Consider the following 27,588-nt stretch of genomic DNA (forward strand, 5'->3'; position numbering starts at 1 on the left):
CAATTGATTTTTTCCATTGATAGCATTGAAGAAAAATGATGGTTAATGATATAATTGCTAGTCGCGTAGAACAGGCGTAAAATAATGAATAATCAAAGATTTTATTGTTGTAAATAATTCCTTCAATCGATTATGACTTGAAAATTTTCCAGAAAATACAAATCTTGACAATTCATTTACACTAAAGAAAAAAAATGATTATTTAAAAATAAAATTTATTATTTATTTGATTTATTTTATATTAAATTATGTTGAAATGATAAGCTTCTTCCTCTCTCCATTGTCCTTTTATGCAAATAAAAATGCAAACTTAATTTAATGATTAAATTTTATAAATTTTTACGGTTCAAGAGCTATAATTATAATAATTATTAATAAGAAAATGAAATATACAGTTTCCAATTCCTATATTTATGTAAAAAAAAACATTGAAATATATTTAATTTTGAAATGTGCTTTTGCTAATTTGAGTTGCAAGAAAATATTATGATAATCAATGACAAGTATCTTTTTCTCATTCAATTTTTTATTCTGATAATAGTTTCTAAATATTTTCAAATTAAACTGTCACACTTTCAGGCGCCCCAAGCGTGTGCGAATCGAAGCGGTGCTGCACTGACTCCGCGTTTGGAAAACCTATTTCAGGTGTGCAGATGCCACGTGGGGGGCGGCACAATTGTTCCGCGGGGGTTGGTCTGCGCACAAGGGCGGTTCTCCGCGCCCTCGTCTGCGATATAGTCATCCTTTCGCCACGCTCCTGAGCAAACCTTCGCAGCATGGTAAGTCCTCACTTGTGCAAGCTTTCATCTTTTATTGCTAAGTTTTCTCTTTCAAATCTTAGTTAAATGTACTTTTCAATGAAAAATTTCTAAAAAAATATCAGTTTAATAGTGTGTAAAATTAAACTTTAAGAAAAACTACAGAATTTTTATCAGATTTAAAAGAAGAAATGAGATTTTCTTGAAAAAATAATGAAATAATATTAAGAACCATAATATGGTAATAAATTAATAATCATTTTCCATAAGATTTTGGACTTATAAAATTAAATGGGCATTTTAAACATAAATTAAAAAAAGGTGAGAAATAAATAATGAATATTCAAAAGCGCAAAGAGCGGCTGAAAAGGACGGCGCTTTTGTTGTTATGATAAATTGAATCAATTTGAAATGGAAAATAGCGGCCGAGTTTCAACTCATGTGTTGCATTTGTAATTATCCATCGAGTCGGCAGCGCAATGTTGTTCGACGTAATTGACTTGCCTGCAAGCCAAATGAGTTGTCATTTGATTGCACATGCAAATAATGACTTCCATCCCGTGGAATGTGTTTGCCGATCAAAATAAGCGCCCTGCTCACAACTCAATGGTTTTACACGTGCCAATGAGGGCACTGAAATTTAAATTCATTTTTAGCTTATATCGGATTTAGTTACTCAAACTTAAAATTAACCGTTTGTATCCTTCAATTAATTTAATCAAGAGTTAAAATTAATGGAAACTTGATCAAATTGAAAGACTTCAAAATACAGTTGCACAGCAGTTAAAATTATTATATTTCAATTGACCAGATTTGATTTTTTTTTAATTCAATGTAATTTATGTTTATTTTTTTTTTATAAAAAAAACGATTATTAAAAAATAATGTTAACAATAAAAATTAAAAAAAAAAATCAAAAGAAATTTTAACGTGAATTCAGAAACTGAGCGTGAAATTCAGTGCTTGGAAAACGAATTTTAATGTAAAAAAATATATAATAATAATAAAAACAAAAAAAAACTGTCATACTAACAAATTGAAAAAAATGTGGAAAAAGCATTATTTCTCACAAACCTCATCGGCACAATGTAATAAATGATGGTGAGTTGATGTAAAAATTGTCCCATTTCACATCTTAAATAAAAAAAATTTTTGTAGTAGAAGTTCACGATCGAGGGTTGATTCATGGTGGATTGAATTTAAATTCGGCTTTTCCTCGAGGAAAAGCCGAATTTAAATTCAATCCACCAAAAAAATAATTAATAAGAACACAAAGTTTTTTGCTGATGTTTTTAAATACATTTAAATCTCTTAATTGTATTTCAAAATTTAGATGCATTTCATTCATTTTTCCTCTATTCCTCATTCAATATTCATCTACAGAACGTATTATCTAATCAAAAAATTATGAGTTATGTATTGATGATTTAGTTCAATTGAATTCTTGTTAGCTATTTCATTGATCAGGTTAATTTGGAGAACGCATGTTTTGAAAATCGCAGTAAGCTAGAAAAATGTGTAATATCAAGTGAGTCGTACTAGCAGAAATTCAAATTTAATCCTAAATTTAAAAGTCAATTATTATTGATATTCTGCACTTCATTTGATACTTTCTGTAAAATAACTTCATATTATCCAGAATTCAAATTAGAAATATTCATTTTTGCTCGATTTTGGCGTAGCATCTAATTAAAAGAACGAGACGGGATTTTGTGCCAAAAAAATCAAATGGGCCTGAATTGTAGCCGCAAGGTGTTTCCAGTTTTCCGTGTTGTGGCGGAAATATTTCATTATAACAAGCAGAGAGAGCACAAATCATTTTCTTTTTGAGCTTGGCTCGAGGCCGAAAACCTAATTTACCTGTGCGCCAGTCCGAGAAACGGAGTGACGCGCGTCTCGCGGAAAAGACAAGCACAAATTGTATTATCTCTCCAAACAAAACCGTTGCACAGACCAAGCAAGAGGGAAATAATCTCCGTGTCTCGGTCGGAGATGCAACCGGCGCGGCAGGGCGGGCGAGCGGATTGCATAGTCGGCTCGACGACAGGCGTTATCAATATTTAAGGCGTGTGTTCTTGATGCGACCGTGCATCTTAGTCAAGTTAGCGCAGTCGGGGGTCCCGCGGGGTTGCCGCGTGTCGGCGGTCCCTCAGGTCTGCCACTCGCTCTCTCTCTTCAAAGGAAGAAAAATCGCACCTGCAGATTTTGATCTGCGATGCGGATGTTTTAATCTGACGCCGGCGGTCCTAATCAAATAAAAAAGTTATGGAGCATGATTACACACCGTGAGAGAGTAGCGAGCCGACCGAGAACATACACACGTGTATAAAGAGGAAAACAAACACGGGCTCAAAATTAATTTACGAGCGATATGATTTACACCCCAAGGCACATGACGTGCACGTCTCCCTTCTCTCGCCGAACAAGCTCCAACGCTTCGAATTTTTCAACTTAAATTTTTTAAGCTGAGAGGCCTGCGAGTTGAACTGGTATACCCATTGTTTTCGCTTATTATTTCCAGGAAGAAACGGAGGATAACAAAAATATTTGCAGTTAACAGGCATGTTCTTTATTTGGAAAATGCTCAAAACCGAAAAATGAGGGAATAAAGCAAAGAATTGATTTATAGGATGGTCACCGAAAATATTACAAATTTAGGTTCCCACAAACAAAATCTATGGATGTTTGAAATTCGAACTGAAAATTTTATTAAATTACGTCTGCAAAACTACTTTAGACATTAGGCCACACTTACATTATTTATTTGTTGGTTTAAACATTTTGACGAGTGGCATTATATTTTTGTGACACTGTAAACAAAAGAGTTCATTATTATTTTTCATTAGTAGCCCAAAACGGCTTTCTTACTTTAATTCATTGTAATTTTCAATACGAATATTACTTTTGGTGCGATATTTTGTTGTAAGCTTTCAAACATCGTTCAATTTTAAAGCATTGCCGCAAAATGGAATTGAAATTAAAAATTTTAAATTGATGCATTTCTAATAATTTTTTTCTGGCGAGAAACATTAATTTTCTATTACAAATTTTCCTCAAATCTCTTCCAATAAATCCTAAATATTATTAAATTTTTTTATGAATTTAAGGAATTTACAAAAAAATGGGAGAATTTGTGACAAAAGCACGATTCGGTGGAGATCATCTCAAGTGTCTTCTCCGTATAGGTGAGAGATTCAAGTCTTTGGAGAGAGAAAGTCGACACATTTGTGGCACCTTTTGTGTTTTATCGCGAGAGTGGTGTGTCACTTTCGGATCGCGCCGCGTCAAACGCAGCAAGTGTCACTCTGGAAAGGCGGTGAATAAAACAAGAGCTCGCGTCGTCTGCAATGTTTGCCTCGGCGCGCGCCAATTAAAACACACGCACCGCATTTCGGTCGGTTGCAAAATCGATCGAACGACGGGCGAGCGAGCGATAGAGAGACACAGAGCTACACATGCATGCATTAATTTGCAGCTGAATGCACTAATTAGACAGGGCGCAAATTTCCGTGAAATGTAATTGGCTCTGGGTTTAATTGTGGCGAGGTGACGAGTGGCTTTTCGCAACTTCTGCACATGTGCTGGAAACATGGTTTTCCAACAACAAAAAAAGGTGTCGCGCAATTAAGCACGAATGTACAGAACTAAATAATTATCCTCTCCACGATAGTGGGGAAATTTCAGGTGCTGTTGAGTAGTTTTAGTTTTCGACTACCGGTGTGAATTTTTTTTCAAGGCGTCTCGAAAGTTTAGGCCGAATAAATTATACTGTTTTGAAATTGGAGGGGTTGCGTGCGGTCATTACGTCGGCGTGGGCGGCGGACCGTAAGAATTATGTTCCGAGGGAGGGCGGACATCTGAGAAAGCACCACTAACTCTGATGCATAAGAAAAGGTGTAAATCTTGGTCGAAACGCCGCCTTTGCCCAGCTGGAAGAGAATCAAGCCTGCTTTCCCTTGAAAAGAAAAATAACTTTTTTCATTTAAAGAGAGAAGCAGTTTCTACTTTTGAATTCAATTGGTTGAAAAGAGAGAGACGTTTTGCAATTTACATTTCCTAAGAACTTTAAAAAATCATACAACTGAGAACAATTTCATTGGTAAAAATTAAAGCTGGCCAATTCTTGCACCAAACAAACAAAATTTCATGTACAAAATTTATGTTTTCCTCTCGAAGCTGATTTGCATGTTGAAGTTGCTTGTTCCCTTTGAGGGAAGGAGAAGACCCTTTTTTGTTAAAGTAAAATTAAAGGTTGCAACACTAATTTTGAATTAAGAAACGAAAACGTGAGCTGCCTGACAAAAAACGCTGGGTTTAAAGAACGGCTTCCCTCTTCTTTGTCTGATTTGCGGTCGCATTTTTTTTATACTTTATTTGCCTTTTTCCAGGCTTTTTCCACTACATTTATTTTTTGATTGGATAGAAATGGGTCGCTGGCAAAAATGCCGTCGTGATTTGCACAATACTAATTGATCGGCAGCACGGCAGGCTCGCTTTGATCTGTCTGAATCCTCTGGCGGCTGCGATTAGTATGCGTGCGGCGCCCCGTGCACACCCAGCAGCTTTTGCTCCTTTTTTATGCTTGACTAACGTGCAGACGTGCCTACCTGCGCACCCCATATCATTTCCCAGCAGCTTTGTTTTTAAATAAATTTGGGAACGGCGTCTTTCGTCGCTCCCTCGGATCACATTTTCTGCCACGATCAACCACGGTGTTTTAAAAATCAAGATTTAAGAAAGAATTTTTGTGTAGATGAAGACTTTTAACAGTTTTAAAAAATGATTTGTTATAGAATAAGGTAAAGAGTTTTATTTTATCCTATGTTTATTTTAGATTTTAATGAGCAATAATTTAGTATTTTTGTATTATTTTAATTAAATATTATAACAGTTAACAATAATTAGTAAAATTAAAATACACATCAAAAGCATTTTTGTGATCAACTATCACTAATGAAAGAGACAAATCTACGTACTTTTGAAAATGAAAGGAAAAAGCTATCAGAAAATTAAATATGATGCTTTTAAAAATTTAGTTTCTAACAGAAAATTTTTAAAAATTTAGCCTTAAAATTCACTGCTCCGCTGGAGGGAGAGAGACTTAAGACATTCAGAAGGAAGAAAATTTTCTTATGCTATTGGAAATAAAAATTTGAATTTTCCTCTCGAAACAAGTCTCGAGTAGCGAGATTTCCGTGGAAAACAACGCCCTCAAGGCAAATCTGGAGACTGTCTACATTGATATGGAAAGTTCCGACAACGACGTTGTTAGCGAAATAAATCTCGGCGTGGTTATCATTAAGTGAGGTAAACCTTATATTCAAGCAGCTGCAGCGTGGAAATGAGCGGGTAACCGCGGCCATATATGCAAGTGAAATGTGTATATCTTGCTTGGTCTTTAGGTATAGTTCGTCTCTCTCTCTGCATTGCGCACAATAGCTCTCATTACCAGTTATCCGCTGCGCCGTGGAAGAACACAGTGGTGTGTGATGTGATGGCATTTCGCTTGTCTAAACAAGGCCCGAATCATGCCCCGGCCGGTCTTTCAAAAGATCGGCACAGAGATTAGCAGCTTCTTTCCGAACCGTCTCCCAAAAAGGCTGGGTTTTAATTTTCAAAATGTTCTCATTTTTTTCAGAAAACATAATAGCCATCATTTTTTTTTTAAATTTTAAATTAATTCAAATGGAGAATAATTATATAATAAATGTTTCAGTAAAGAAATAAAAAAAAATTTAATTTTTGAAGTTCTCCACGATATTAAGAAAAATTAAAATATTAATCCCAGGCCTGTTTTAAATAATTTATTTGGAAAATTAAAATCTTCTAGCCATTTTTCAGTATATCAATAGATTTGGAAAATTTATTAAATTTTTTGTAAATTATTATTTCAGTAACTGATTCATAATTAAAAAAAAAAAAATGAGTCACGCTGATTTTACTTTTCCACTTCAACTGAAACTGGTAGCGCAAATTAGGAAAAGGATCTCTCTGGAAATCGAGCGGCCCCATCTGCAGAAGGTCCAGCCGCGGTCAATCCATTACTCAGCACCAATCGCGGTGAAAGGCGAACCCCGAAAGTAGTCTTTTCTATTTCCGCACACGTCTGCCGCCGCCGCCGCTGCTTTTCTGCTTTCCATAGACTCAGCCGACACATGACTTGTAAATGTAATGCGCTTTGTCATATCCCCGCGTGTGCGTGAAATTAAATGCACTCAGCCGCGGAGTAACAAATCGCTCTACCCGCCAGGAATGAATGCAACATAATGCTTCGCGCAACCAACAAAATTCACCGATCGCCTCGACCTGAAAAGTGCAGCAGATGCTCACTAGAGGTGGAAGTGCATTTGTATTGAATAACTCAAATTACTTGACAATGAGCAGCACCTTGCCATATATTCATTTATAATAAGAAAAGTTGAGACTTGCTAAACTTGACTTTAATGTGAAAATACACTTTTTGACTGATGAGATATTTTAACTCAATTACTAAAACAGACTTACTTGAGGACTGCTTGAGGTGAAAAAAACTTTAAAAAGATGAATTTAGTGAAGGGCTAATTTATGTGATGAAATTCAAAATAAATTGAGGCGAGTCTAAATTCTGGTGGTAATTTCTGGTATTATGTATTATTTTATTTCAAATTTTCAATTTCATTTTTCATTTAGATGGAATTGTTTAAAAATGATACCATACTTAAAGCATTGTGGATTGGTTTAGATTTCGTTAAAACTCTTAAAAATATCTTATTTGTACCTTTTTATGAAAAACTTGATACTTTTCCATCTCAACTAAAAAAAATAAAAATTTAGCCGAAACTCACTTATACACTTATTCAATCAAAGTCATTCTCGCGAGCCTATTAGAATTCAGCTCACCTCTGCTTCGTCGTGTGTCAAAAGCTGGAAAGAAACATTTGTCCGCGCCAACCACCCTCTCTCGGGCTCTCCCCTTAAACGCGTGAATTATGAACGCTCAAGATTTGGCACGACACGCGCCCGTCAGATTATACGAGCAGCAAAAGTGTGAATTCACTTTAGGCAATTAAGCGCACAAGTTAATCCTGCAAATGGATTTGAGCACTTTTTCAACTAATTGCTCGCACCGACATAGTGTAATTATTTGCAGCAAAAATGCTGTCAAAGGAGGAGTTTGTTTGGATAAACATAAAAAAGTGGCACAGTTGAAATTTACACATTTGAATGACTACGTTGATTTGATCAAAGAAAATTCATTTTTTGTTTGATGAGGTCTCCGAAAAAAACGAGCTCTTTTAGTTTTTACGTTTACACGTCTTTAAAATAATTAGATTTTAGTTTAACTTTCACTGAAGGATAAAATTTTAGACACATTACTAGCAATAGGAATTTTGTAGCCAATAAATAATGTATAGCTGTTATTATACAAATTTGAGGTGAATTAATAAATAAATTCTCTTGTACATATGGTGAAAACATCATCTTGTAAATTACGAAAACGCTTAAGGAAAACAAATTCAAAAATAATTATCATTCAATGAAATTCAGACAATTTTGTTGTAGCATAAGACTTTTGCTTCAAATTTCTGACAGTAAGAAGAATTATACTTTTAAAATATTCTTTGCACAACATGATTCAAAGTATGATTTAATGAACTTTTGTAAATAAAAATATTAAGTGTGATGAAAAAAAAATGAAAATATTTGACAAAACAATAAATAAGAAAATAATAATGTTTAAAAATGTTAGAAAAATTAATACAACAATAAAAAAATTTAAACTTAACATTTTTATTTTATAAAAATATTTATATTCAAGCTTTATTCCTATATGCTAGTCCTTAAGCATCTATTAATTTAGTTTGAAACTATTTAGCTCTATACAAATAACTTGACTATCATGAATAGTATGAATAGATAGTGAATTGATTAAATATTGCAATTTATTTAGGTTAGAAGTATTGTTCAAGTTGTATATGTGCATTTCAAACTTCATTTTCTTTTTTTCCCCCATTTTTTTAAATTTTTTGTGCCATCATTTACATATTTATTTATTTCATTGAATAAGGTTAACGCAACGCTCCTCAGTCTAAAGGGTCTAAAATTGAAATGAAAAAGAAAACTAGACACTATCGTGCCGCTTTAGATGAGTTTTTCGTTGATTGTTGTTGAAAAATGGGGTGACATTTTCGCTGCAAATGTATTAAGCTAAACGTTGTGGCTGCTTGTTTTTTTTTTATTTACGTCACTCGGCCTCTCTCACAACATCAAATGACATAATAAAGCACCTAATGATCGAGTCAACAGAACATAAAAAGTGGCAGCGACAAGTGCACTTTGCACGGACATGTCTCGCGTGGCCTCCAATTTTAATCGGAAACGAAATTACAAACCGCTCTCGTTTCTCTCTCTCGCGTGAGTGTGTGTGTAAAAAGCTTTTGCACAAACAGATCTCTTTTTTTCTCTCTCTCTTTTTCTCGCTTGGCAATATTACTGCGCGCGTGTGTGTGGCTTTTATTTTTTCAAAGGCAACAGCCATCGCTGGCAAATGGGGTTGAAGCCGCCGCGCGCACCGACCAGCGTTGTCTCTTTATCTGGATTTTCTTTCTTTGTGACCCGCAAAATTTCATTCACTTAAAAGATGTGCTCGGCTGAATTGAATAAGAAAAAGAAGAGCTTACCCGCTCGGTTGCTCTCAACTTTTCTACCACCCCCTAGCTCTGTTACAGCAGACGCTTTTTTACAAGAAGATGCACCCTTTGAATGGTCTACTTCACTTGTCTGTCAAAGCGGCTGGGCTGCAATAAAAGGAAATAAATATTTTTAAATGCATGTACCGTTGTATTTCTTCTTACTCGAGAAAACATAAATCATTATTTCCAACAATAAAAGTACAATTACGGCGGCGAGTTTAAAGAAAATAATAAAATTTGCACTTCCGAAGATTATTGCTATTGATATACATAAAATTTTTCATAGTTTTTATAGCTGATTTAGTATACAAATTAAAACCTGACGCGTAAAATAATTCAAAGTACAACGCGTTCCTTTTCCTTTTTTCATGATTCCAAAAGCTTCAAAGAAGTGAGACTTACAATTAGCGCTCCCTTAGCTTACATTTGCAGCGGAAAATGCCAACCTAGCCCCATTTCAACAATAATCCTAAAAATACTAATCTAAAAAGCGGCACCTTAGCTGTTAGTTTTTCTTTTCACTTCAAAATCAGACGGGTGCGTTGCGTCAAACCAATTCAGTAGAGCTCGTCAAATGAAGCCTATTAAAATAATAATAACTGGTTTTGCACATAAAATGAAAAAGAAATTGAAAAGAATAATAATAATAATTTTCTTCACTTCCGTGATCATCTCCTTGAGTGTCAATAATGAAGATTCTTATGACTTGTGTTCCTAAAACGTGTTATTTATTTACAAGAGAACGTTTTCAGTTTTCACTTCATTAACCTTTAAAGAAGAGAATTCAAAAATTCAAATTAATATCTTAAATCTGCTCAAATTGGTGGTATAAATAACAGCTTTATTGATATGCAACAAAATTACAATGAAAGAGTCTAAAATTAAATCTTTACTAAAATGTAGTTATTCCAAGAAGAAGTAAAACTAAAAGGTTTAAACTTTTTCTGAGACCTCATCAAACCAAAAAGTTAAATTTTCTTTGATCGAATTAACCCGCAGTCATTCTTATGTGATAATTTGAACACTTGAAGACGTACGCGTCCTTTTCGTCCTGATATTTGTTTCCATTTGGTGACGGTAATGAAAAGTCATAGTTATGGTCGCGTCTCTCCTTTTATCAAATCATAAAGTAATTTTGTGCGCGTGCATTAAACGCCGCGTGTGTGTGTTTGTTTGGCGAGTGGGGCGTGTGTTCGGTATAATTGGAGTTAATATCCGGCCGAGCAGAGCGAGGAAACAGCTCCATAAAGGGTTTTTGATAATTAAAACAAATTGTCCCGTGGCCTGGGCGAGCGAGCGACCGAGAGAAACGAAAGAGCGGCAAAAATAGCCTCGTAAATCAAAAGAGGCGTTTTCTGCTCGAGAGGTTTTGTTTCGGCGGCGAAAATTATTAGCCGATCCTGTGCTCGCGACAGCCTCCGTCGTTTTAACCTAAAAAATAATAATTTGGCGGCCGTAAAAAGGCTCATTTCTCTCCCTTTTCGCGTTACTTCTTTTCTTTCATTTGTGCGCGTGTGTGGTGAATTATTATTATTTCAAGGAGAAATGCAGGGGAGCGGAAAAGAGAAAGCAACTCAATTTCACCGCCGGAGAAACACACGCGCAAATTATTTACCCGGCGCCTCTCAAAGGAGCTTAGCGATGCACAAATTTTTGCCCCCTTTGTTTTTCTTTGCCCTCTTCCCTTTCGCCAAAGTTAGGTCAACACGATGCCGTTTGCTCCATTTGAACAAAACTTCTGCTTTCAGTTCATACTAAATATCACTTTGTCTAGCAAAAAAGCGTATATGCCACACGGGTTTCTATTTGCTTTGAATATTTTTAATAAATAATGTGATCATATTTAAATACCCAAATGCATTCACGGTTCATAATATTAAAAAAAGTTTGGGATAAAACGGCCCCAAAGAGGAAAAGCTGCTTATTAATTATAATCATCGTATTTAAGAGTGGAGATATTTTGATATTTGTTTATTATAAAATATTAGAATCAAACTGAATCCAACATACATAGTTCCGATAAGCATATAGAACACTAATTCAATGTGACATTAAATGTGCCTTTGAGCAACATAGTGAGAGTAATAAATAAAATTGTAAAATGAGAATATTTTTACATATTAAATTCAATAATTTATCATATTTTATATTAATAAATTTATTTAAAAAGTATAGAAAACTCAATTTTATTAGTTTACTTATTAATATGATCGAAATTAAATAATTAGACATAACAAAAATTTACTGGAAGTTACTTAAATTAATTTACCTTATAAAAATAGCAATTTGTGGTAGTTTTTGTAATTATCTTCATCGGTCTTGTAAAGTTTAAATTTTAGTTAGTTTAGAGGTTGAGATTGATTTTGTACGGAAAATAAGATGATAAAAGAATTAATTATATATTCCACAGATAATGAGTTTCAAGATACATATGTGAGCTGTTCTAAAATTCACAAAATATAATAAAAAGAATGAATAATTACGTAAGATTGATAAGCAAAAAGGTGCAAAAATGAAAAAAAATGTCAAATTGTGATAGAGGAGTTTGAAGTACAGTAAATTTATGAAAACTTGGAATATGTGTGACTCAAAAATTTATTACACTCAATTTCACTTCTTATTAAATTAGTCATATGGGCCTTCTTCTTTTCATTTTTTAATATTTTTGATGGGTTCAACATCTTTCTCTCATACCCTATCCCAAAATTCATTGTATTCACATTTTTCTGCTGCTTTTTTTGGACTGCACATTCCTAATTGGAATATCCAAATTCCTTTCAGATGCAAACGCGAAACTGTTTCTGTTTGTTGAGAATTTATACATATTGTTTGGTGGAATGATCGGCCCCGAGGGTAGCAGACAACGTCAAAGAATTTCACTTGGCAGGCGTTGGGATAAGCTAATTAGCACCCCATCCTCTTCCAATAAATTGAATTTCAGTTCTCCGCGAAGCAAAATGTCTCTCCTGCAATCGAATCGCAAAGAAAAGACGGTATGAAATGCGCACAAAGCAACTTTTCTCAAGAGCCAATTATCAGCGAAAGCTGGACGAGGGCGTCGTTTTAAAACGTAAGAGAAGAAAATATTTCTTTAATGAGTAACACTTTGATTCAATGTTATTTTTCAAATCCATATAAATAAGGCTCATTGGGATATTTCACCACATCAATGTGTTGGGATATTTCAAATAAAACAATTTTGATTTATTTTAAACACAAAATTTGACAATTACATAATTTCAATTAATCAATATTTGTAATTTCGTAAACAATAAACAAGTCACAACAGCCGACCTTAAATCCAAATCACCAAGTTTAATTAATGTTAGAATTTTTATGATTCCTAGAACGGGAATTGAAATGTTGAAAATTAATTTTTGTAATCAATTCAAAATGATTGCTGCACGCATTCGCGTTTGTTTAAAGTGAAGCATCTTCAGCTCGCGTATATATTTCTGCTCGTTCGCATGAATAACGATCGCTTTATATTTATGAGACGAGGGACTGGACAATATTTCTCTGCTCAGCTATATTTCACACTCTCTTTTGCTCCATTTGACTCCAATTCCACGAGATTGATATACAGAGGCGAGCGCGGAATAAAGTGGAGAGAAAAGGGCAGAGATGATGGGAGCAGCCGCCGATTTTAAGCAAAAGCTGCACCTTTTTTGCTGCTGCTTTTCTCCTCTTCGGCCCATCTTTTGTATGAAATCAGAAAAAAGCCGCTCGCGATTCCTCTCACGCGCCACAATCCATTCCCGGTCGTGTTTCTCGCCTCATCTCTATCGAAATTATATATCTTTTCGAGAGCAGGCAATTGAAAAAATAAGTCTTTTGTCAAAGCCAAACACAAAAATTGGCCCCTGCGCGCGATAAAAGGAGGCAGCTGATGCTCTTTCCTCCCAAGGCACTTAACAGGTCATTCCTTTATTTGATTTGCTGTTTTGACGCGGACGAAAGAGAAGAAAAAAAAACACACACACACACACACACACAATGGCTTATCCACAAATTTCTTCAAAAGGGGAAATCATCTGGCTTTTTCTTCATTTAGACTTGTGATGAACGTTATTCACGTTTTTCATGAATTAATTTGCCAAAAATATTTGCACGTAAAAAAATTATTTAATTTATTCTCCATTCAGTGCATTGAAATACAAATCTTACACCAAGTCAAAACACAAAAATTAAATAAGGCAAAACTGAAAATACATGATGGTTACACGGGTTAATGGAGAAATGGTTCTTTGCTAAATAAATTTAAATAATAAAAGTATATTTTTATATAAATTTTTTCCCCCTTAACTTTGTTACGAATTTTTGTTTTTTTTTCTTTAATTGTTTATCCCTCTTGGGAAAGGCACCAGCGGTAGCCTTCATAAGCCTTCATAAAAAAAGTGGCCATCGCATCGTTCTAGCTTGGTCAAAATAGTCTGAGACAATTTTGGTTATATTTAATAAAAGTTTATTTTAATATAATTTTTTATGAAATTCAAATTTTCCAAATTGCCATCAAAATCACTCTTAAACTTGTTTGATTTTTGTTGTAATAAATTTAGTTTGGGTAATATTATAGGAAATTTATAAAATATGCTACATGCATTTAGCTAATTTAATGAGCTGAATTAGGTGACGAATAGATTTACGGTGAAAAGACTAACAAAAAGGAGAAGTGATCATTTTTCATTTAAAAATTTAGTGTTTTAAATATTTTGGGCTATTTCACCAAAGTGGCTGGGTGAGGATGAAGGTTTATTATTTCAAAATTGGTGTCATAGACAAATAATCTCTCAATAGGTAAAGATTGGTGGTTATTTATTGAAATAGGTAAAAAATATTAGGAATAAGGGATTTTTAGAAAAAAAAACTTATTCATAACTCATTTACATGAGTTTTATTAACTATGTTTTAGTACTTTTATGAGCAATAGGATCATCTATTTTTCCAAAGTTTCACGATTTTGTTGTGAAAATGCAATAAATATCCGTAAAGAGTTGAAAAGTTGGGTGTTGATGAAGGACGAAGCGATAAATTCCGCTTTGGACTGTTCTCAATTGAAAGCGACACGGTATATAATTGCATGATAAATGGACTTGCCGGGGGATGAGGGCGAGAAGGGCGGTTTAATTCTTGTGTGGGTCACGTGCCGCAGCAGCTATCAAGCAGCGAGCATCTTTCTTTCTCTTCCAGGCCAAACTTTCCTTTTCTTTTCTTTCCTGCTGGCGCACACATGGATGTGCTGACAGGGCGAGCGGAAATTAAAAGCCTCTTCTGATTGTCTTAAATCTTTAACACTTGTTTCTTTATTTCGCCGCAACTCGCACTGCACATAAACAGAGGGCTGCCTTTTCCTTTGTCGCGCGCGCCAAAGATAAAAGTTAAAAGGTGATACACCCCCTCCTTATAAATGAAGCTGCAGAGAGAAAAGCACAAAGTCCGCAGGGAAAAAATGTCCCAATCGAATTTAGTTTGGCTTGACGTGCGTTACAAAGAAAAGAAGCGAAAGTGACGCTCAAAAGAAAAGAAAAGAAAAGCAGACTGGTACAATTTTATCGCTTTCACGTTGCTTAATCCACACTAATTTTATACAAACCTCGTTTTTTTTTTATATTTTTGAATATTTTTAAATAGTAGAAAAAGATAATATCGTTATTTAATGATGTCATTTTTATTCCAAAATCAAAAGAAAAATGGAAAAGATTTTGAAAAGAATAGATAAAATATAAGGATTAGTTGCAATTTCTTTTCCAAAAAGTACACATATCAATTAACTTTAATGTTTTAATAATAAAAAAAAATAATTTAATAAGTTCTCATAAACATTAACAATAGTGCAAAAATAACTGCCAGTAAAAGTTTACGTAATTAATCGGGAATAATCACATTCTCCGGCAAATCCTGTTAGCTGAGTATTTTCTGCAAAGAAATCTGAATATTAATTATAATAACAGAAGGACATTTTACGACTTTTTATAGACTTGCTGGGAAATTTTCTCATTATTTCGAATGATTTCATTCATTTTCATTATTTCTAAACAGATTTAAATTGCTGATTAAAATAATCTTGATAAAGGAAATCTCACGAGTTTTTCTTTTATAACTAAAATTATTTGCCTTGAGGGGCCGAGTGCTCTCGTTGGGCCTCTTTCTCTTCACCATCTGCCTCGCCATCTTAAGTAGCATGCAGACTAAATTCAATTAAGCGCCTTTCGCATTATGGTGTGTTTGCCAGGCCGCATGCTCTGCCCCTGCAAAGCCGCCGTTGCTTTTTAAAAGTTTACGACGGACACTCGTAAAACAGGGAACAGCACCAGGTCGGTCGACGTCGACACACACACGAGCCTAACGATTATTTTTATATTCCGAACCTGCACGCGCCCTTCGAAACCCTCCTCGGACGCGCTCTGTTAATTTTTATGCAACGCGCAACCCGACCGCTGCACTCGCTTCTCACGAGACTGCAGCAAAAATTGCATTAAAAGCTCGTATAGAACGAAAACGCATTGAATAAGATGTTGAATAAAAGGATAATTTTTCTCATAAAATAATGCTCAAAGGTTTAAAATTTTAGTTGGTTGTTGAGCAAATTTTTCTTTTCAAATTTCGTGAAAGTATGATAAAATTACCGTGTACAATTTCTAGTGTTTATTTATAAATATATCATCAATTTTCTTTACTAGAGAAGCAGACTAAAACTGTAAAGTAGGATTTCTTATTTCCGACATTATTATATGATACAAATTAACTAATGGTATTACAATTTAAAAAATATTCAAATTCTTACACTTAAAGAACTATAATAAATTTTTATTGACAATTTAATTATGTTTAAAATAAAGTTTATTTGAAATAAAAAATTTATCCCTGCATTTTCTGACTTGCTGTAACGGAATCAATTCAAGATTAAAAATAAACTGTAATTAACTTAAATTAGTACTTTTGACTAAACGCCTTTTACGTAGAATTACGTTCCAAGACATGAGATACTCGGACAAAACCAGTGTAATTGTTAAACGATTGTGATACAATAGCTTGTTATTTTCTGTTTTGTCCCTTATAGCATAAAAAATATTATAAAAAAATGCCACTTATCGCATCCAAGTTGGAGTTTTCAAGAAATTCAATAGCACATTGATTTTTAAATTTCATGCAGGAAATGAATACTGAAAGTTAAGATAAGCAAGATTTACCAATCTGAAGAGAAAAAACAAAATATCTTCAAATAACATACTTTACCAGAGAATATATGTGCATATTAATTAGTAAATGCGCCATTATTCACCAGACTGTTTATCTTTGCAATTTAATTAAAGGACTCGATTCGGCGAAAGAGCGCCGGTTAATTATTAAAATATGCAGACTAATGAATGAGCGCGCAATTATCATTTCGTGTGTCAGTTTGTTTGCCGCGAACTCCGGTTTCAATCACAACAAACGCGCCGACGGGTACCTTTGTCTGCAACAATTAATTATTCGGCAAGAATATGCAAATGACGCCAATATAAAGGCAGAGGCGTTGTTTGATTTGCTCTTGATACCTCATGAATAACCATCTTATTGGCTTTGATACGGTTCAAAATGTTTATTTCCATTTGCATGCGACGCCACACCTGCCAAAAGCAAACAATGCAAGTTTCTGCTGACTCGGAGTGAAATTCTTGCAAGTTTTAAGTTCAAACCCGACGACCTCGAGAGGATAATTCGAAGCGCAATTACTCAAATCCCCAAGCGGGAATGCAGCAAATCGTGAAATTAATCCATCACTCTCGAGCTAGTCGCTTGTAATATAATCACGCGTATTCCACTCGACAAGACCTGCTAATAGTCCTTCTGCCAATTTGATGCTACAGTCAATACTGAGAATAATAATGGAATAATTTGACTACACATTACACAGTCCGCAACTTAAAACTACGAGTACTTTTTTTGAATAATTTTTATATTCACAATTTTGTATATTGAGAAGTATAAAAATGTTTCAATATATCTTAATCTTATAATTTCTGTTAAAGAATATTTTTTTTTAAATACTTCAATGCTTGAATGAAATTTTTATGCTTCAAATAAATCAGTTTCAACAACATTTTTATGAATTGAATAAAAATGTTTCAAAACTAAATTAAAGTGATTAAAGCTATGCTAATTTTAAGTAGCAATGTTTCCTTAATTTTACAAAATTTCGCAAAATTTTATAATTCTCAACCCGATTATACATTTTAGAAACTTTTAAAATGTTACTACCATTGATATTATTTTTGAAATTCAGATCCAAATAAACCATAAACTGCTCTCCCACCAAGTTTTAAAAGCTTTTGTGTTCAAGTTTAAAAATTTTTTTCACATGATTTTAAAGTCACAATTTATTCTACAATAAAAATAATTATTTCTCTCATTGCAAATAAGAATAAAAAAATAATTTTACTTTAAGGAGCCAAAATTGCTTTCGTCTTAAAATATTGTACTTTTTTTAGCTGCCCCAAATTGAAATTATGTTTTTAAAAATCTCCTCTTTCTCAACTGTAAAGTTGTGTAACGTTATCTTGATATTGTTTCGGTCCCCCCTGCAGAATGCTGCAGCAACTTCTGGCCGTTCCATCGCTATCGCGCACCGCACCATGCTAATTTTAAAGTCAAAAAGAGCCCTGGAGAAAGTCACTATATGGAAATGCAATTATCACTATTATATGGCCGTGGGGCTGCGCGCGCGCGACTCCCCTGCGAGGCCGAATTTGAATAGCAATAAAAGCGTCCAACGATGCATTAAATCAGCCAAATAAATTCCATGCAAAGGCAAGAAGCGCGAAACAGGTGTTTGGATTTGGCGCTCGATAATGTATATAATGGGATGATGGGTGTGCTCAGCGCCGAGCAATTTTTTATTGTCCAACCGCTATTAGGATCCGTTTAATATTTAATGCGCCCCGCAAGAGAACAAGCAACTAGGGGCAAAAAGTAACTTTGCTCTTCAGGTGGGCAAACTTTTCTGGCTCACTGTGCGCACTTAAATCAAATTTATATGGTTTTAACAAATAAATTTTCAATTTAATTTCTCGCGTGGAAAATTCATTTCAACAGAAATAATAAAACTAATAAAACATTTCTATATACATTTCATAAGTGCGAAGGTTTTAAAATTTGATTGACTTGAATTGTAATAAATTATAATAAAATTATTCACTGGAATCTAAATTCAAGCAGCTATCAAATTTAAAAACATCTTTCTACTCTTTGTGCATTCAAATTTGTTGTCAGAAAATGATTTTATTCTACCTGGCCAAAATTAGGCATTTTCTGCTCTTCTAAGCCACATGTCAGCAGAGTTTCATGAATTCCACATAGATTGTGAACTGCTTCAACATTTTGTTTCAATTTTATTTAAACTATGCATAAAGAAATCTATTAATTTTCTGAGAACAGCTGGCAATTTCCAAAACTAATTCCGATTTCAAAGATAAATTGATAGTTTTAATTTTTTTCAAAACTGAAATTCTCACTAAAAGTTAGCATACGAAATTTTAATAAATTAATTTTTCGTGTAGCTGGAAAAGGAAAAGTGTGGTGCAGATTAGCGCGCTGCGCTAAAACCGGTCGGCGCACTAAGAGCTTAATCCGCCCAGCAACTGAAAAGTGGCCGACCAATTTTTGGCCGCAGCGTGTTGTTGCGAGTGGCGGATTTGAAAGTCTAACAAGACCGACAAAGTTGCACACATGAAGGCAGCAAAAAGGCCAAATATTTTCGTTCGCGCGCACAAGAGAGCGAAAGCTGCAGGTGGAATTGGATTAAGAGAGGCACACAAAGGCAGGAAGCCTCTTGCGGCCTGCAGGCGCACACGCGTGCCCACAAAGGACCTGCTGATGAGATTTTTTAATTTATGCAAATTCGATGTATGCAAATGCCTAGGTGTGGAAATGACTAACTTGATGCATGGCTGAGCGTCGCCACTTGCTTGTAATTAAAATTAGTTCTGCTCGCGGCGTGACAAAGTGCGGCCGCCGACCAACCTGTCTCCAAACAAAAATGGCAAAAATCTTTTTACGCTCAAGCTGCAACGTTTTCAATTCTTAAACAGATTTGGAAACTGCACTATGTCTCTAATAAATTCATTAAGCGTTTTTCTACATTATTAATTAAATACAGTTCCATAAACTGGTTAATTGATAGTAAAATTTTCTTTGCAACTAAAAGTTTTAGAAATTCGATTGCTTGAATTTTCCAATTTTTCTAGTTTCTATACTTGACTTCTTTTATTTTATGTATTATTTTTTCTTCTCGATCAATCAATTTTTAAGATAAAAAAATCTTAATTCGTATTAATTTCTTATTGATTATTCACAAAAAGTCAAATCATCTCAATTTTAAAGCAGATAATGTCACACAGGTATAGCATAAATCCAAATCTGCGGGGGTTTTCTCAAAAATAACTTAAGTAAGTTAAACCATAAAATAATAATATTTTATTCTCTACACACAAAGGTATACTGTTTAATATTCCTACTTGTGTAAAATAATTACATTTTAGAAAAAAAATTAATAAATACATCTTTCACCTATTGATTAAGCTATTTTTCCTCTACAATTTTTTAAATTTTTATATTATATTTTTATATTATATTTTTATATTATATTAATATTTTTTTAATAAGAAAATTTTCTTATAAATAAAAGGTGAAAACATTTTCAGAAGGGCTTATAAAAAAACTAAAATTAATGAAATCCAAGCTTAGTAAAATGAGGAAGATTGCATTAAGAAATTTGGCCGTTTTCTTGAAAAAAGATGATACATAAAATAAATGTTCATCTGCACAATTCATATTGAAGAAAAAACTAATAGGAAGGGTTAACGCCGAAGAGAGTGGAGAGCACTGAAGAGGTTTAATGTTATTCAAATAACTTATTAAGTAATTAGTTTATAATTTTTATATACAACTGAAGTAAACACTGTTATATGGGTAATATGCTTTACAAAAATTTGGCATTTCAATCAATACATATCTTTTTAAAATTATTACTTTGAAATTTCCCTTCTGTATATCTTTTGGTTTTTATTGATTTACAAAAACTTTCAGATTTGAGGTGCTTTTAACTGTATATACTTCTTTGAAATGATTGAGTATTTCATTTTATGATATCTGTATAGGTGTTTATGAAACTGTTCACTAGAGAATAACAGAGAATAATTTACTAATTGAAATGAATGCGAACATAGAGCTTTGCTTTTTTCCTTTACCGGCTTAAGAGTTCATGAATTTTTTATTCCATTTTTAATTGATGAGCAACAGTTTTGAATCAAAACGGAAAAGTCGCCAGTCGTTTTTTCACTGAAGGAAACATGCGAGCGTTGGGAACGAAATAATTACGGCGAAATCAAATCACGGCCGGCAGCGAATTTTGCGAACAATCAAATTTACAAACGGACGCAGCAGCATCGATTTTGGCGCGCTCAAAAATTAATAAAGAGGCGCGATAATTTGTGGGTGTTATTTGATTAACAAAACGCGCCCCCCGGCGTCGGCACTTAATTTTGCCCCGTGTCATCATCATCATTTTATTATTGCCGTTCGCCAGCGGGAGGGAGGCCTGAATAAATAATCTGCCGAGCTTCCGATTTTATTGCCGCGTTCGATTGCATTGCAAGCTCGTTGATCACCCGCGGCCGAAAACGCATTCCGAAATTTGGATTGCTCGCGGGGGAACGCGGACAAAACAGGGAGAGCGCAACCACTGCTAAATCTGCTCACATTTTATTCCAAAAGAATCAATGAAATTTACACATTTTAATTATTTTTTTTTTCTAAAATTTATTACTTGTTACAAACAGAAATGAAATTTTGGTTTGTTTTTAACAGGATTAAATATTAAATTAATATCAATATTGAATAAATATTAATTCACTTTTTTATCTGATTTTGCAATTCATCTTGGTTGAGATAATTTAAAATTATTATTAGAGGGCAAAAAAACTATGACTATGGTTAGTCGACAGAGAAATTTCCAAATTTTAATCAAAAACTAGAGTGAAAAACTTTTTTAAACAGGATTTAAAGTGTTCACCAGTGTTCACAAAGATTAACACTATGAAACCATAGGATTTGATTTAATAAATCAATGTTCACATGGAATTAAATCAATGAAATCTACCGAGAACCTTCTGTCTAATTTTATTTCACTTGAGTTTGGTAATTGTGATAAAAGGCATTGTTAAACATTTTTTATTATTCAATTCGTCTTATATAATAATAATACAAAAACCACCAAACGACATGAAAAATAAATTGGAGAAATTAAAATAAAAGAATCAAATTAAAAAGTATTATAATGAAATATTAGTTATTCTATTCTTCTATTTTAAAATGCTCAAAAACGTTGATTAATATTGACTGCAAGTAAAAATAAAAGGTTTAAGCGATCAATTTTTATGTGATTTCAGGTAGACTGAAGAAAATGTGGGCCGCTCTGCTGGTGATGTTGTTGGTGGAGGTGCGAGGTCTGGTGCCAGACTGCCCTGACGAGTGCCTGTGCCTGTCGCAGTCGCAGGTGAAAAAACCCTTTTTGTTAAAACATCTCCAGTCAAAATCGAAAATCGGATTAGAGGCTCAGCGCACAAGCGATACTCGCTCTCCACTCTCTTTCGCTGCTCTCAGGCGAGGTGTTTAAAAATCAGTTTGCTCCCGCCGACGATAATCTGCCCCGGCCTTCACATGCACGCTGCAATGTTTAATGCATGTGTGACCCAGACCGGCGTGCGTAAGCCAGATGGAAAAAACTAAAAGGGAAAAAATAAAATGAAAAAAAGGGCAGAGAGGAGGATTGCGCGCGCTAACCTCATTTGCAGCTTTTCTTTCAGCATCCCTGCGCTCGCTCGCTCTCTCGTAATTTATTTAATTGCCAGAGCTGATTTCCAAATTTAATTCGCACCGTCCTTCCGTAACACGACCCGCATTTTAAAATTTTCACCCAAACTTTTCACACATGATGAATCTCAGGTCGAAATTCAACATGGATCGATATCTTTAGCAATAAAACCATAGAAAAATCCTTATCGTTTTTAAAAATAAAAAAAAAATGTTAAAAAAATGTCCAATGATTTTTCGAATTTTAAAAATTTTCTAAAAAGCAAATACGGGTTTTTAAATTTTTCATATCCAGTTGTAAATTTGATTGAAATTTATCTATAAAAATTTTAAACCCTCAAAATGTTTCAAATTTCGTATTTCAATCTTGTTCCATCTTTAATAAAAAAAATTTAAAACCCGTTTCGTTTTTATTACATTTTCAAAAAAATCATAATATGGGGATTTTTTAATTCTATGGGAATCTATTTTGAAATTAAATATGCTCTTTTCGGTTTTAGACGTAACTTTTACGCCCGACAACTTTTCTGTAGACAAACTTTTGTGTAGGTCAAAGGTCAAGGTCACTAAATTGCAAAGTTCACTGTCTGAATATTTGAAAATATTTGAGTGGGGCATCTTTTCGAAAATTGCGTCAGAAAGTTAAATTTGCAACTTCGCGACCTTGACCTTTGACCTGCACAAAAGTTGTCAGCAAAAAAGTTGTCGGGCGTTAAAAGTCCGTCTCAAACCGAACAGAGCATACTAAAATACAAGCTAAGATATTTAATATTTTCTGTTTATTTTCGCAATTTTTTCGCAAATCTGATTTCCCAGAAAAGTACTCAAAATTTACAAGTGAAATTTTACGGAGGGTATGTTCTCACCTAGCCCAACCATATATATTATGCGTGAAAATCAAGATGGGTCATATTTTGGGCCAATTAAGAGTAAAATCTATCGTGAAATCACCCTTAATGGAATTTACTATGGTAATCATAGGTAAAATTACCAGCCCACGTTGTATTTTTTGAACCTCTGCAGTTTTCGAGCGTCCTCGTATGTAATTCAACATATATGCGTTTGTAGAGAAGTTTCGGAAGTCCCGGTTGCGCGTTAAAAATTTAGGTGCACATTAACATTTGAATAAAATTCCTTTCAAATCCCCTACACACGTCCATTTAGAAGCAGCGACGGGTGAAAACGCCACGAATTGCACAAAAGAAAGAACCACAATCAAAAGATGAGTGAATATTTCAACATGCTTGTTTGCGGACAAAACGCATTTTCTTTCTACTAGAGAAAAAAAACTAGCGAGGGTAGTACCCCCTCGTACCCTCAAATCAATCTGCAGGCAGGAGATTACAACCCCGGTTTATTCACTCGAATATCCGCGTACAACGTTAAAATATTCATTAGTGGAGAGCACGATTAATGGCTCTCTGCGTTTCAAACCAAAAAAGTGGGCAAAAAATTATTATCATATTTCTCTACTTTTGAAAATTGCAATTGTTTTAATTTTCACTAATTAAAAACAAAAATGATGAATGTGATGATTTCATTATAACTTTTCTATCCTTTTGTTATATTTATAATATTTACATTTTTTTTTCAATTAAGAAGAAAGGAGTAAAAAAAAATAATGAAAATCGATTGTCGGGGTTAATGTGAAATTTGACACGTCCCCAATATTTACAGCAGAAAGGTCACCCTATCAACCGCCGCTCTTTCAAGAGAGCCCTTGTCGATCCAATTAATGAACACAAACCAATTTAAAAAGTCGCAACGGAGTTGACCTCTTTCGCGTGAAATACGATTTTGACAAAGCAAAATTGATTCAGAAATGACACAAAATTGATTCCAAACAAATAATATTAAATTTGAAAAGCATATTTTTTATTTTATCACTGATTTAAATCAAAATGTAAAATTCTTTGTAAAAAGATTTTACATACTTTTATTTGTTGAATTATGGAGATCCCCCTGCAGTGCCGTTTTGAGCATTTGTCACACTAAATAATTCCGATCCGTTTGGCGACGACAAAGATCGAATGCGTCGTTGGTGTGTGACCAGCGAGCAAATGGCCGTTACCTCACTTGCCCACGGCTGTCAATCTATACATCGACCAACTTTGCGCCGACAAACCGCACTCGCAAATTCTGGACCAACTCTGCAGCACGCCCGAAATCAGATTTCCAGTCAGTGTTTTGCTTTGCCTCTGCGAAAACACGGAAAAGTGGCAAATTGTGATTCTCGTCCAACTATGATTTCTCAAATTAAAATAGCAGGAATAAATTTTTAAAATGCAAAAATTTTAGCAAAAATGGATGAATTACGTTTCAAGTTAAAACCTAAATAATTAGTTATGTCTGAATATTAGCTAATTAATACCTCATCGATACAGGGGTGGTTAAAAATTTGAATTATAATCATCAAAATAGTCAAATTGTATTAGCAAATATGGTCAATATCATTTCTGTAACATAATAAAATGTAGACAATTGTAAACCCGACGAGGGTATACATCAATGTTCAGCAAAATATTTAACTTAATTTATTTTATTTTGAGACTTATTTGAGTGCAGAATCAAGTAAAAGTGTGACATATATATTCTTTTGAAAAATTTGTCAGAACTTATCGGAAATAAAATTTATCTAAACACTAATTTTAATGTAATGAATTTTAAATTATAATTTTTGTAAAAGATCTGTTTTGAAGACGGGAAAATTGTTTTTTATATTCACAATTTGCTCTGGTGTGTTGATTTTGGCAGGTTCTGTGCAACACGGGGGGCCTGACTGAAATCCCGAAGAACCTGCCGGTGACGGTGCAGCACCTGTCGCTGACCAAAAACAGTTTTCCGCTGATCCGGACGGACGCGTTCAACGGTCTGAAGGGGCTGACGCGGCTGCACCTTGACGGCAACAACATCTCCGTCATCAAGCCGTTCGCGTTCCGCGGGTTGCCGCGCCTCAAGGAGATCTCCATCCAGCACACGCCGCTCAAACTCGTCTCGCAGTTCGCGTTCGCCGGCCTGCAAAACGTCTCGCACATTTTCCTCGGCCACAACCACATCGAGAAGGTCGAAGGGTACGCGTTCGCCGGCACCTCCAACGTCCGCCTCCTCCTGCTGAACAACAACCCGCTCAAAAGGGTCGAGGCGTCCGCCTTCTCAGGGCTCACCCACGTCGAGCACATCATCCTCCCGTCAGGTATAATAAATGTTAATTTTATGAAAAAAAGAGATTTCTTTGATGTTTTAAATTATCTAAAAATTTCTTACTCATTACAATTTAAAATCTTTTTTTTACAGATCTTTAATAGATTTTTGATGTTTTTATTTAAAAAAGTAATTTCTAACGCCGGAGAGTTTGAAAATATTTGTGGAAACCCTTCAAACTTTGAAAAAAGTTGAAAATCCTGATAGATCTTTACGAAACAATAAAAAAATATTTTTAATTAAAATAACTAATTTTTGGCAGAAATTGACAAATTCATAATTAAAAAATTATTTCAGCAGCACTCGTTTTTCATTTTTAGAGAACTTTGGAATATATTTTGCGCAAAAACTTAACTTTATAGCTGCCTTGAAGTTTCCAAATTTTTAATATCGCACGATATTATTTTCTTGTGTGTTTTGATAAGATTTATTTTATTCATAGTTTTTTCACTGATGAATGTATTAAATGATTTTTGCAACTTTATTTATTTAAATTAAAAATTAAGTTTGTGCGCCTTGTTTGTTTTGTTTTAGGAGTGAAAGTGATAGAGCCTGATGCGTTCAATGGCTTGGATACCGTGGGTCTTTTGAAACTGGCCTTCATGGACTTGCAGGCTCTGCAAACCAACACATTTCATAACTTAATCAGGGTCCACGTTCTAACGATACAGGTAGGTTGGATCTCTGTTCAAACTTAATTCAACGTAATAAATTATTTCAAATTGGTCATTTTCAAGTTAGCAGGGTTCAAAGTTGCCACATACGTTTTTTGTTCAAAACTATAATTCATATTGTAAAATAACATCAGTTTGTCACTTAAATATAATTTTATTATTAATTTATTTTAAATAAACTTGATTGAATCTAAAAAAGGAATTTGGTCTGTGTTTTCGATTAATTTTTGTAAAAAGGTAAAAACTATTTTCGATTTTGCATGTTAATTAAACCATGCTTCAAAATTGAGCAGGAAACGATATAATACAGGTGGTTGAATTTTCAACTGAGAGAAATAACTTTTTACTCTCCACCCTTGAAAATTTCAAAAATTTGACTTACAATTAGGCAAACCAAAATTAAAGGGTTTTCTCAGCACAATTTTTGTATTCCGTATCTTTTATTCACCCACGAAACTAATTATTAAAAGTATTTTAATTTTGGCAAATCATTTCAATAAGAATTCATGCTTTAGACACAATTTTCAAATAGAAAAAATAGCTTTGAAATTGAAAATAAAAGATGAAAAGTTATCCAATTGAGCAAAGAAAATCGTTTTGTTAATAAACTCACCAAAAAGAAGTTTTCCTGCAGAAAATGATGAATTTTCCATTTTCCTACCTCTTTGTTGAGCTCAGGAGTCCGACCTGGGGGTGATTGAAGAGGGCGCCTTTGAAGGTCTGTCTCTGGTGACCAACCTGAACATCATCAACAACAAAATCGACGCGATCAGGGGTCTGGTGATCAAGGCGAGCAGCCGGGTGCGCACGCTGCGTTTCCACGGCAACCACCTGCTGGAGACGCCGACCCTGTCAGGGCTGGTGATCGAGGGCGTGGAGCACCTGAGCGTCATCAACAACCACTTCCCGTGCGACTGCCACGTGCACACCCTGCTGGCCAGCACCCTGGCCAACACGTCCGACTTTAAGCGGCGCAACTTCTGCATCTCGCCGCTCGAGGTCAACGGCCGCACCATCGAGTCGCTCGACCTGGACACGATCGGCCGCTGCTCGGACCAGATGACCAGGGACACCCTGGAGGGGGCGCGCGGCCCAGCACACACCCCCCACCTCTGTCCACTCCTACTCTTTCTGCTACTTGTGATACGCCTGTTGATGTTTTAGACAAAATAATAATTATATAATTACAATAAAAGAGAGAAAGAATTAAAATTATAAAATTCGATTGGGGTGTGCGTAGATTTATACTAATTAAACACGAGATGCAGGTTATTTAATACTTAAGGTGTGTTACACAAGAATCGGTGTCAGTGTCAATCTTATACTCTAATAATGAAAAAATGTACACATGATATTCTATGGAAATTACTATGTTAATTCAGGTGCCAAAGAATAAAAACGACCTACTGCAAATGCATGTTCGATACAACA

The 27,588-nt window shown here is 34.4% G+C and overlaps 1 protein-coding gene across 1 annotated transcript; it reads left to right on the forward strand.

The window, feature by feature from the left end:
* The first annotated feature begins 661 nt into the window (after window positions 1-661).
* Window positions 662-27,578, forward strand: LOC132195820 (leucine-rich repeat and immunoglobulin-like domain-containing nogo receptor-interacting protein 1). The gene is made up of 5 exons (XM_059618053.1): window positions 662-779; window positions 21,859-21,965; window positions 25,037-25,475; window positions 26,018-26,154; window positions 26,836-27,578. Exons 2-5 carry the CDS (start codon window positions 21,873-21,875, stop codon window positions 27,319-27,321), a joined length of 1,155 nt encoding a protein of 384 aa, XP_059474036.1. The 5' UTR covers window positions 662-779; window positions 21,859-21,872; the 3' UTR covers window positions 27,322-27,578.
* The last annotated feature ends 10 nt before the right edge of the window (window positions 27,579-27,588 follow it).

This window comes from Neocloeon triangulifer, unplaced genomic scaffold (genome assembly GCF_031216515.1).
Source record: "Neocloeon triangulifer isolate White Clay Creek 2 clone unplaced genomic scaffold, ASM3121651v1 ptg000001l, whole genome shotgun sequence".
NCBI classification, from domain to species: domain Eukaryota; kingdom Metazoa; phylum Arthropoda; class Insecta; order Ephemeroptera; family Baetidae; genus Neocloeon; species Neocloeon triangulifer.